This window comes from Antechinus flavipes, chromosome 5 (genome assembly GCF_016432865.1).
Source record: "Antechinus flavipes isolate AdamAnt ecotype Samford, QLD, Australia chromosome 5, AdamAnt_v2, whole genome shotgun sequence".
Classification (NCBI taxonomy): Eukaryota; Metazoa; Chordata; class Mammalia; order Dasyuromorphia; family Dasyuridae; genus Antechinus; species Antechinus flavipes.
Genome location: NC_067402.1, coordinates 153,551,867 through 153,564,381, shown reverse-complemented (window position 1 = coordinate 153,564,381; position 12,515 = coordinate 153,551,867). Strand labels below are relative to the sequence as shown.

Here is a 12,515-nt window from a genome sequence, read left to right as displayed (position 1 = left end):
GACAATTCTTTTTTTTTTTATTTGACACATTTTGACATATGCTCTCGAGTGACTATGATATCTGTGGTCTTATGATTTTATGTACAAGGACTCATGCTTTTGTGAGTTTAGACACTCCCATTAATGGATTGCAACACTTTAAAAGCTTCCATTGCTAAGAAAAATGTACTACCCTATAGCCAGTTTTCTGGTTATGTCTCTACCCGTACTTAGCTAACTGGTCCACAGATCAGACAATATATTATTGTGTCCTTGCCAGTTTTCTAGATTGGGAGAAGTTACAATAGTTATTATTCTATCAATATATTCTTTGATACCCCATGATAAACTCCATGCCATAAGGCATCCATAACAGAAAAGTGTTTATTGAAAGTGATCTTATTTTTAAAATACTAGTAATTTCTTTCTATTGTTATTTTATAAAGTACAAAACTCCAATTGATATTGAATTTGATATCTCATAAGAAACTACCAACTCAATCAACCTGAGATGTTGTTCTAGTAGTCATATACAGAATGAACTACATGATTTATTTTATTTGTTGGTTCATTTTAATAAATCTGCATTGATTTTTAGCTTTGTGAAGATGAAAATAGTATATTAATTTGTTCATAGAAATATTGGATATATTCCAATAGGTAGTTCAGGAATCTTAATAACAATAATAATAATCTTAAATAAACTAGAAAAGAATTAAATCTTTTTTCCCATTTTTTCCCTTTTCTATTTAAAAAGGTTAGTTGAAAAATATAAAACAAATGAAATCATTTTATTTCACCCCCTGCAATCCATTTTAAAATTAGAAATTATCTCCTACGTACAAATCAATGTTACATAGATCAATGAACTAACAATTAAGTTTGGTCTCAGATGGAAAAATGTATTCTCTTGGTATCTTTTTGTGCATGCAATAAACACTGGAGTCACATTTCTTCTTTGACATAAACCCCATTCTAATTAAAAAGTATTATAATCTAGAATATTTATGCATTTTTTAATTCTGTAAGCATTCTTCCCTAATTCTTGGAAAAACCAAAAAATACATATTTTTGGAAGTAATGTGTATACGTGAAATATTTTTAAGTTGATGTATTTTTAGTAATGAAAATTAAAAAAAAATTCTTCATTTTTGCCAGTTATTTTCCTTTGTAGATTATCTCTTTGATCTATTTGTTTTTATTATGATATTTATATGTTTTTAAAAATTGAAATGGAAGTTGCCTAAAAATCTTCACAGAAGTTATTCTTGGCATTTTAGGGCGCATCAAATAAGTAACCCATGTTGAATAGTTTCTGTTTTCTAAAGACTAAATTTTTTTAAATTTATTTATTATTATTTTTTTTTAATTATAGCTCTTTATTGACAGAACATATGCATAGGGTAATCCCTACAACATTGTCCCTTGAACTCACTTATGTTCCAACTTTTCCATTCCCTCCCTCCACTTCTTCCTCTAGATGGCAAGCAGTCTTATATATGTTAAAGTATATCCTAGATACAATATATGTGTGCAGATATATACAGTTCTCTTGCTGCACAAGAAAAATTGGATTCAGAAGATAAAAACAACCCGGGAAGAATAACAAAAATGCAAGTAGTCCTTTCCCAGTGTTCCTTCTCTGGGTGTAGCTGATTCTGTCCATCATTGATCAATTGGAACTGAATTAGATCTTCTCTTTGTCAAAGATATCCACTTCCATCAGAATACATCCTCATACAATATTGTTGCTGAAATGTATAATGATCTCCTGGTTCTGTTAATTTCACTCAGCATCAGTTCATGTAAAGACTAAAAATTTTAAAGAAACAAAGGTGAACTCTATTGCCAGTCAACTCATAGAGAGAGAAGGTCATTTAAAATGTTGAGTGGCTTCTTCTAGAGAGAGGTGGGAAGGTAATTAGTAGATGAGAAAAACAAAAGTAAGACTATCATCCTTTGGGAAAAAAATACAGTATCATGTTCTGGAAGAAGAAGAAGAAGAAGAGGAAGAGGAAGAGGAAGAGGAAGAAGAGGAAGATGATTTTAAAAATATGCAAAGTGAGAAATAAACATTTAATGTTGAAATTACTGAGTACTTTGCCTTTAGGAGAGTAATATCAGTATAGTGGTAGAAAGAATATGAGCAGGTGAAAAGAAAATAGGAGAATAAGTGTGTACACACATTTTCAAGGAAAATTTTGTCAATGTAAAGAAGGAGAGAGAATATGGTAATTTAAGAGAGAAGAAGGACCAATTGGAGTTGGACTTTGTTGTTGTTTGTTTATTAAAATCAGAAGACTTGGATTTATCAATAGGAAGAAGAAAAGAGGACTATATAGCAGGACATATTAAAGATATAAGGGAGAAAAGTGATCATTATGAGGTTTGGGAAGGAAATTGAAAGAAAAAGATGAAGATCACAGATTGAGTCTAGTGAAGATGTTTAAGATATATCTATGGTAGTAGTTTCCTAAAGTAAGGAATTGGGGATAGATGTGCTCCAAATTAAGGAAGCTGAAGAAGGAAAAATATTGTGGATATTAAAGTCCTTGTGGATGGAAATGAGAACTTATCTAGAGAACAAAACTGTAAAGTATATCCTGAAATCATAAAAAAGCAAAAAAAAAATTACTTGAAAAGCTGGCCTCATTGTTGAAGGCAACACCAACCTTTTGTTCACTCAGGTTCATAACCAAAGTATTGTCTTCACATCTCTATTCTCTCCCATTCCCTTCTCATGTTTGAGTGCCATATGTTGTGATATCCTGCCAGTGGCTGTTGGAGTTCTAACTCTGACCTGTAGAATGGATCTCTTCATGTGAGAGGAAGATGATGATACAAGGAGACTGAGTTAGTTGCGTTCTCTGATCTTTCTCTTCTTCCCTCTTGCTTCCAATTTATTTCATTCCCAGTCCACAAAGAATATCTTCAAAGGCTTCTTTGCAACACCTTCAAGTTTATGATTCACAGCTGTGGAGGCTTTCAGAGAACTGACCTGCCCCTTCACCTAGGCATGGTCCTTAACAAGCATTAGCTCATATAAATCTCTCCAGGCCTTTCCAAAATCAGCTTGTTCATCATTTTTTCATAGAACAATAATATTCCATTTCTTCATATGCCATAACTTATTCAGTAATTCCCTAATTGGTGAATATCTCAGTTTCCAGTTCTTTGGAACCACAAAAAGAGCTGTTACAAATATTTTTGCACACGTGGGTTCTTTCCCTTTTTTAATAATCTCTTTGAAATGTTGACATAGTACTGACACAGTTGTTCAAAAGATATGAACAGAATGATAGATCTTTGGGCAGAGTTCCAAATTGCTCTCCAGAATGGTTGAATCATTTCACAACTCTACCAATAATGCATTAGTATTCCAATTTTCCCACTTCCCTTCCAACATTTATTAATTTTTTCTTCTGCCTTCTTAGCCAATCTTAGAGATATGAGGCGATACCTTGGAGTTGCTTTTATTTGCATTTAAGTTGATTTAGATCAGTTTTCCACATGACCTTAATTTCTTCATCTGAAAATTATCTGTTTATATTCTTTGACCATTTGGTTTTTTATTATCCTTTATTTTTGACCACTTATCTGTTGGGGAATGATTTGCATTCTTAAAAATTTGATACAGTTCTTTATAAATTTTAGAAATGAGGCCTTTATCAGAAACATTGGCTATAAAATGTGTTTTCCCTTTTAAAATTACCTTGTATCTATTCCATATGTATTTGTGAATTATACTTTAGGTACACATTGTTTTCCTCATTCAAGTAAGGGATTTTGAAGTTATGAATTCTTTTCTTTTTCTTTCTATCCCCAAAATTTAGTATAGTAAATAATTACATTTAATAAAAGGGCACATAACAAACATCTAATAGAATGTAGAAGATTTTCTGTAGTTGTATACTAGCAAAGGAATGATCATGAAAAAGAATAGGAAAAATAAGAAATATGCCAACTCTTCTGCCCAACTGAAAGTCACAATTTTACTAGTAATAATTTAAATAATAAGATGTGAGGAATGGTATAATTTTGGGAAATATTTAACAAACTTATTTTATAAATCTTTTGACTTTCAAATTGATAACTGGTGAAGTAAAATATTACTATTTTCATTATGATTTCTTCATTTTTAATTTAAAAAATGGTTTTGAGGTTCCTGTAATTTTGTCCCTATGTGTAAAATGCACATGCCTACTTATCATTGATATAGGACTTTAATGTTCTTAGCAAAGATGAACTAAGTCTATATGGATCTCTATAGAATATTGGGTGGGAAAAAATGACAGACTACATTATAAAAATAGATATAGGACATATACTATTATTAAGCAAATGATTTTATTTTATTTCATTTTTCAAATAAAACTTTTTCTTTCCTTTTTAGAGTAATGAAGTTGTCTACTACAATGCAAAAGATGATTTCAATGATGTAAGTATTATCTATTTAATATGAAATTTGTTACAATTTGCAAATAAATATTTTGTTTCTTAGATTTATTCTTCAGGACAAATTGGGAGTACTAATAGCCATTTTTATTTAGGCATTTTATGAGGTCAGGAACTACAAGATACTACAAGCAAATCCTCACTAGTAAGACTGTAGCAAGGATAAAAAATTCAGTTTTAATGTAAATTATATGCAGTTGTCACTTCAATAAATAGTCATGACTAGGACTCATGTTCAAATGATATTGATATAACTTATATACTTTATAGCATTAAATATCAAGGTTAAATCCATCCCTTCATTAAAAAAATGTAACTTTTTCTTTTACAAAAGCATCTTGTTCATACAGGATAAGAGACAAAATCATAATTAATAAGGGAGGGCATTTAAAAAGACCTTACTGTGTACTGGACACTGTGCTAAGCTCTATAGATAAAAGGCAGAAACAATGTCTGCTCCTAAGGATTTTACATTCCAGCAGGCTGAAGGACAACATGTAAAAACAGTTACATGTAGAATGGATGTATAGTAACCTTATAATAGAAAGAATTATTAAATTCAGGCTCCCTAATTTAGTTAAGATTAGTTAAGATTTAGTTAAGGGAAAAACAGGTTCAGAATTTCTCTAGCTATATGCAGAAGTGCAAAATTGTTACCATCTAACCCAGTCTATATCATTTTCTTCATATGGTCCATGAAACTAATTCTCAAACATTTTGGTCTTAGGGCCTCTTTACAAACTTAAAAATTATTAATAACATTAAAGAATTTATATTCGTGGGTTATATCTATTGACTGTAATAGTAATTATAACTGATAAATTTCAATTTATATTATTAAATCATTTAAAATAAAGAATCTATACTTGTCAATACAAGTGATATTTTTAATTGATGATTTTTTTCATAATAAACAAAATAACATTGTTTTATTGTATTTGCAGTCCCTTTAGTGTCTGACTTAATAGGAAACAACTGGATTCTTGTATGTACTTCTGTATTTAATCTACTGTGATTTTTTTTAAAAATAAAGTATATGGTTAAATCTAGTTAAGTAGTTTTAGAATATAATCATATTTTGACAAGCAAATAAACTGTTAATATTATGATGAAAATTATTTTGATTTTAAAGACCAAATTAAAAAGTCTTAGGGATTCCCAGGGCTCCTTGGACTGAATTTGAGAGCACCTCCAGTTAACTCCAGTTAAACGTTTATGATAGGTATACTCTAAAATAAAATTATCCATTTTATGAAAGATTAGACTATGTGTATTCTATATTATAGAATCTAATTCTAGAATTTGTTCTAGAACTCTAGAATCTAATTCTAAGATTTTATGATTATAATCATCTGAAGAGGTCTGATAAGCAGTAAAGACCAAAGAAACTAATGGTTTTATGTTTCTTACTCAACATTCATCAGCAAGCAACTGTCCAGGCAAAAAGATTGCTATGGACTGGGACAAATTCCCACACAATTGATGTAGTGAGTAGAGCACTGTGATCAATACAGGAATTTAATCTGCACCTTATTCAGAAGAAGGATGATGGTGGTAATGGACAAGAGTCTTGTATAAGAGTTAAGTGGAACTTGATAAAAATAAATGTACTTCTGCGTCACCATTTTAGTTATATTAACCATCCATGTGGAATGCCACATGATCAATTTCCCTGGTCTAATTGGTATTGATTATGTACATGGATGAAATTAATGGGTAGTCTTTGCCAGGATCCAATTTGACTGCTCTTTATCAAAATAGCCTTAGGATTTTCCTTTAATAGCTGCTGGGGGAAAAGAATATGTTTACTTCAGTTCTCTTGATGGATTTCAAAATCTTAGTCTTGAGAAATCTTCATTTCTTTGTTTTTATGGCTACTTCTAGACTGTCATTACTGTTTATACATAGCATACATCATATAAGCAGAAGCCCACATGGTGTGTCTATGCATATGTGTACTTCTATTGTGGTGAAACATGAATTTACTTGTACCTATCAAAATAATTTGCAAATGACTATTTATAAGACTATTCTCATGGGATAGTATTCAGTGTACCAAATCTCATTCTAGTATACCAAGAAATATGAATTCTTTCAACTACTTATAAAGAAAGCAAAAGGAATGAAACACTGAATTCCCTTTGTTTTAAACTTGCTGTTTATCATTCCTTATTATGGATAGACTATTATTTATATTGTATGAAATATGTAATTAATATTAGGAAAGCACTTTGTACAATTGCTAACCAGATACTGCAAAAGGAATATCTCATCTGAAGAGTATATTTAATTTACAAAAGGTTTAACATTTTTGTATCCTCCTGATTGACTCACAGAGATTTATTTGATTATCACTTGAAATGAGTAAAAGAAATTGATCTGTGATAAAACCAGAATGAACAGGAACATTTTTGTTCTGCATCTTCAACAGCTTTTAGACTTGGAGAATCATCCTATATATGCTTTGAACATATATTTCCAGAGTAATTCCATAATAAATGTATTAACATATTTTATTCTAAAGTAGTTGAGATATTTTATTGTTGCAATATTATTAATATTAGTAACAATAATATATTAATTAGGCTACCAAAAATATACCTTAATGAAAACATACAATCCACCTATTATTCTCTTTGCTAGCATAACCTTCATATGCATACATGTAATTTTAGAGATCTTAAGACAGGAGAGAATTTATTTTTGGTTAACATAATTTTCAGTCAATCTGAATAAACAAATTGGTAAGAGAGTAAGTTAACAAGAATAAATATATCTTTCATGTTAGAAATTACTCTGTGATTTGTGTCACAGATCCACATTCTCCTCCTAAAAAAGAAAAGAAAAGAAATAAATTTTTACTATAGCTTTATTGCCTTCAAGCCTTTTTTTATAAAAATTATACTGTAATTTCAAAATTTTGATCACAGCAAATGATCTTCTTAGAGATATATTTTTCATTCACATCATTCAGAAATATTTTAAAATAATGTTTTCTTTATTTTAAATGATAGAGTGAAACTTTCAAACATTTCAGCAATGTCCAAACTGCCTTTTTAAACTAAAATTTTAATTTATACAACTATCCCAAAGATATTGAAGATGTATAAGGCACTTGCACAAATATTCTGCATTTATATGCCACAATAAAATATTGCATAAACTGATCACATTAATACTGTAATTTATATTTTTCTGTAAATTAATTAAAATAGATGCATAGATCATGGAGAGCAAAACAATTTAAATTAGTTGATTGGTTCTACATATTAAATGAAGAAGCCAAAAAAAATCAATATGTAGAAAAATACCAGATTGCTCAGCTCTTTATTTTTCTAGTTTCTAGATATAGAGGTAGATTTAGATTTTATTAAGCAAGCCCAATTATAATGACAAATCTATGCCCTTTAAAAATGTTTATGCACATCAATTACATGTGAAAATTTTCTATTGGGTTCTTCAGTATGAAGGTGTCTTATGATGATTGATGATAAACTCTTGATGGTTAAAACCTGAGTGTCCTTATACTCACTTTAATTCAACAGGAATCTGTTGAATGTCAAATATATCATGGGAACTATCTTATGCATTCAGAATACAAAGAAATAAATGTCTCAGCCCTCAAAACACTTATATTCTAATAAGGAATGTTTTGATGGGGAGAGTACTAACAAGTGAAGGGATCAGGAAGGACTTTATTTAAGAGATGGTACCTGAGCTGCACTTTGATGTGAGAAGAGTCAGCATTCTGGGTGTAGGAAACTACCAATGCAAATGCATCAAGTTATCATTATATCAAGTTATACTATTATAGGTTAAGCTAATTTGGCCTGGAAAAGGAGTTTAAAATTATTCTGGAAGTTTAGGTTAGAGTCAAATTATGATGGATTTCAAATTGAATACAGAATTGTTTGTTTTATCTTGGGGTCAATAAGGAGCCATTGAAGCATTTCAATTAGGAGAGTAATGCATTTTAGGAATGTCACTTAGGTAGCAGAGTGCAAAATGAATTTAAAAAAGGTAAAGATCACTTAGGAGGCTGTTGATTTCCCTCAGTAGTCTAAGCAGGTATACTGAAGGCCAGCAGCTATGTGAATGAAAGGAGACAGAATCAAGAGGTAGTATGGAAACAATCTGTAAGAGTTGAAAACTGTTTTGACGTGAATCGCATGGCAGGGAGGCAAAATAATGGATTGTAGATACATGAGAATTCAAACTTGGGAATCTGAGAGGTCACTGTTTCCCCTTACATAAAGAAGAAAATTAGGGAAATGGGTAGTTTTCATAAATTTCATACAGTAGGTAATTAGTTTTCTGTGAGGCACACTTTGGTTAAACTACTCAATCACATCTAGGGGGAGATATCCAGTGGAGAATATGGTGACATTGCACTGGAGAAGAAAAGGAAGTGGAAAGGGAAAGAAAGGAAATAGGCATTTATACAGTGCTTATTGTGTACCAGACACTGTGACAAGTCCTTTTTTATACACATTATCTCTTTTTAAAAAAAAATTTATTTAAAGAAACAGAATGAGAAAGAAGAAATACAAAAAAGGAATACAAAACAAAATGAAATAGATGTTATCTCTTTTGATCTTCGGGATAACTGCAGAATAGGTGTTGCTATTATTTTCATTTTATAGTTGAGGAAACTGAAACAAACAGATCATATGATTTACTTAGAGTCACATGGCTAGAAAGTATGAGATAATATTGGAACATAGTTTTTTTGGAATCAGATCCAGTACTTTATCTAGTTCAGCAAAACCCATCTAGAGCTCAAGAGAGTGATGAGGGCTGTATGTGTCAATCTGAGAGTCATTAGAATAGATGCGATCATGGAATCATGGGAAGTGATGAAATCACTAAGAGAAAAGGTAAAAAAAAAAGAGAGAGAGAAAAGAGTACCTGTAGGATACAATTGTGCATAGGGAATAGGATAATTTTTTTTTTGGCAAAGGATACTGGAAAAAAATAGAGAGGAAAACAAATAGGAAAAAAGTGTCATGAAAAATCCATTTAGAAGGAGTGGTAAGCACTAATACCTACTTTTTGAAATGTTCAAAAAGAAAGTTCAAATATTAGAATAAATAGTGACTTGATAGATGATAAATGAATGATAGATAAATGACAAAGAAAGATTTATAGTGGAAAGAATATATTCATGTTGATATACAAGATCATGATTATTTTCTGCCTCAAAATATAATTTCATTTGAACATTGATAAGTAAATTTTATTAGGGAAATATCATTTAGCATCTACTGTATGTTAATGTTAGTATATAACCAGATACAATGAGTCAGATTCTTCTATGCCTAAATTCCCCATGGTTTTTGCATTGGGCAGCTTTAGGAAAACTACATTCTCTCTTATATGCCATCAGGATGCATTCAAATAATAACTGGCTAAATAGAGAAAGTACTTGATTAAGATATGTGCATGTAAGACTTGAGTTAAAAATTACTCTAGAAAAAAATAAGGTTTTTATTTGTTTTTGTTTTTTAGTAAACTGTAAAGTAATACAAATATCTTGGAAATAATTTACCAATGGAGGAAATGGAGTTATGATTTGGAGAGTCTGGAAATTTGAAAGGCAAATTTGCCTTTATGAAGTCTTGTGATTTTAGATAAATCATTAATATTTTTTGGATTCAGTTTCCTTATGCGTAGTAATCTTAATCTGGGAAATAATGAGAGTAATTCACCATCTTTATAGTCTAACTTTGGTGGATGAGGAAATCAACCATAATCTGCTAGCTCAAAACAACTGCCTGATATTTACCATATTCTATTAAAGTCAAATTAGTCCATCTGGAACTGAAGGGGAAAAATGGCCAAATATCCAAATAGAAATAAAGTAAAATTTAAAAATACATGCATTATATGTATGTGTTCACAACTAATTTAGTTACTTTAAATAGTAGTCTTTTCCATATCTTTGAGATCAATGGTCTACCACATTATAACATATGTATAAATAGTTGTAAATGTTTTCATTGTGTGTTAAAAGTGAGTTTGATACTTAATGTCAATTAAATGCTTATCCAAGTGAAACTAATCCATTTTAATATGTTTTGATCCATCATTTCTTCCAAATTTGCAGTGGTTTCTTAACTATATAAAATTGTTTTTTTTTTTTTTCTTTCTAGGAAAGTTTTCACCTAATTGCCAAAGAATATTTTACATGTCCTTTCTCAACAAAGGTTCTGCCTCATTAATTGCTATTGATTTCACACTTACAAGCACAAGTACTTGGTTATCAGACAATGTTGAATAACATCAGATGTTTACTGATGCCTGGTTTATAGATATTGCTTTGAAAGTAGTGTCCAATGTATCATTTTATGTATTTCCATTCATCAATATCTATAATTCTTTTCAGCTTTTAAACTTGATAGTTTATATATAATGTCAGTTTTTATTGTGTCTATATATCTGGGTCTCAATTATTGTGAATAATATATCCCATGGAGTGATTTCATTATTAGAATTTTCACGATATATTTCTATTGGATTAGACCCAATTACTATATTTTATATAATTACAACTTTTAGTATTCCAAATATATGCCATCCTTCAAGAGACTCATTATATGTAAGCTATCTAGAATTGTAAGATTATAAGAGATTTCTAAGAGAATTATAAGATTATAAGAGATAAAGATAAAGAACCAAGATAGTACTTCTCCCTCTATATGGCTATTAAAGTTCCTTCTTTTTACTTCTGTGCTGGTCATCAACTTCTTACAGCAGCCTGAAACTTGGGTGCCAATGAGAAAATACCCACTCTCAACCTGTTCATACCTCACCCCAAATCACCTAGTCATAGTAACAAGTTTCCGTTGTCAAGCTGGGCTATATATTCTGGGGCAGTGAGGAAGTTTCAGAGGTTCAGCAGATATGGATGAATTGTGGTCCATCTCTCCTAACTCATCCCTTGTCTGAACTTCTATGTTCCATGCTGAGGTTACCACTGTTTTTCTAGTGCTGCTGATTCTTAATATTCTCTTTCTTTGTCTACTCACTGAGTGCTATTGATAAAATTTCAATTGTCAAATCTTTTGACCTTTTCAAAATCCTAAAACTTCTTGTGCTCTCTATATAATTTGACATGTCACTGTCTCTTGTTTCTAAATACTTCTTTTCTCTATAAATTACAAAAAATGATGTTTGTTACTTATAAAAACCTTCAAAGCTTATCTGAGCAAATAATTTGGAAATACAATTGGACATATAATTTCCTAACCTATATAAGACTTTCTAAATGATTTTCAGTAGACTTTGTACTCATTTTAAATCTATAAAAATTCAACACCTTTCTATTAGTTTGTAAGAACAACTGATTGACATCAGAGAGGGAATCATTTAGTAGCGTGATTTCAATAAAAACCATAATTTGAACTATTAAATTTTAAAGTGTTAAGAAATTTGATAATTGGAAATATTCAATCATTTTGGTCTCACTAAAATATTATTTGTAATATAGTAATTAGGATATACCATTAATAAGTAAAATATTAATCACAAAATATTTCATTTCTATCTTGTTCCTTTAGGTTTCTATTTTGTATAAATTTTATAGTGAGCATAATCATTATTCCAGTAGTTCAGATGCTTTCTAAATAATTAATATAAAAATAATGGGTTACATACTAAAAAAAATTTCTTATGATACAAATGAGCAAAATTTATCTTAACAGAATTATATTATGAAACTAGCTCTTTCAAAAATTTAAATCTATATAATTAAATTAATTTAAAATAGATTGATATGTTTTATTTTTATGTTACTTTGATTTTTATCTGTAGTTTTCTTTCTCCTCTACCCCTTCCAACAAAGTTTAAAAAAAAAAAGATAAATTTTTCAATACTTCAACAAAAAAATCTGAACTTATGTCATATTATATTCCTGTGTATTCACATATGCAAAAAAAGCACTGTGTCATATCTTTATATGTCCCATTTGGGGTAAGGTTAAGCTTATTTATAATTATATATCATTTATTTTAATTAGTTTTTGACAGTTCTTTCTATTTATGTTGATATAGACATTGTTTACGTTATTTTCCTGATTCTGC

General features: G+C 29.8%; 1 protein-coding gene across 4 annotated transcripts in view; it reads left to right on the top strand.

Annotated features, from left to right (window-relative positions):
• CACNA2D1 (calcium voltage-gated channel auxiliary subunit alpha2delta 1) overlaps positions 1-12,515 on the top strand; it is a 688,069-nt gene that overhangs the window by 402,705 nt on the left and 272,849 nt on the right. For all 4 annotated transcript variants that reach the window (XM_051961631.1, XM_051961630.1, XM_051961629.1 and 1 more), the window contains exon 5: positions 4,373-4,417. In XM_051961631.1, the coding sequence (XP_051817591.1) occupies positions 4,373-4,417 (45 nt within the window). The remainder of the gene's footprint in view (positions 1-4,372; positions 4,418-12,515) is intronic.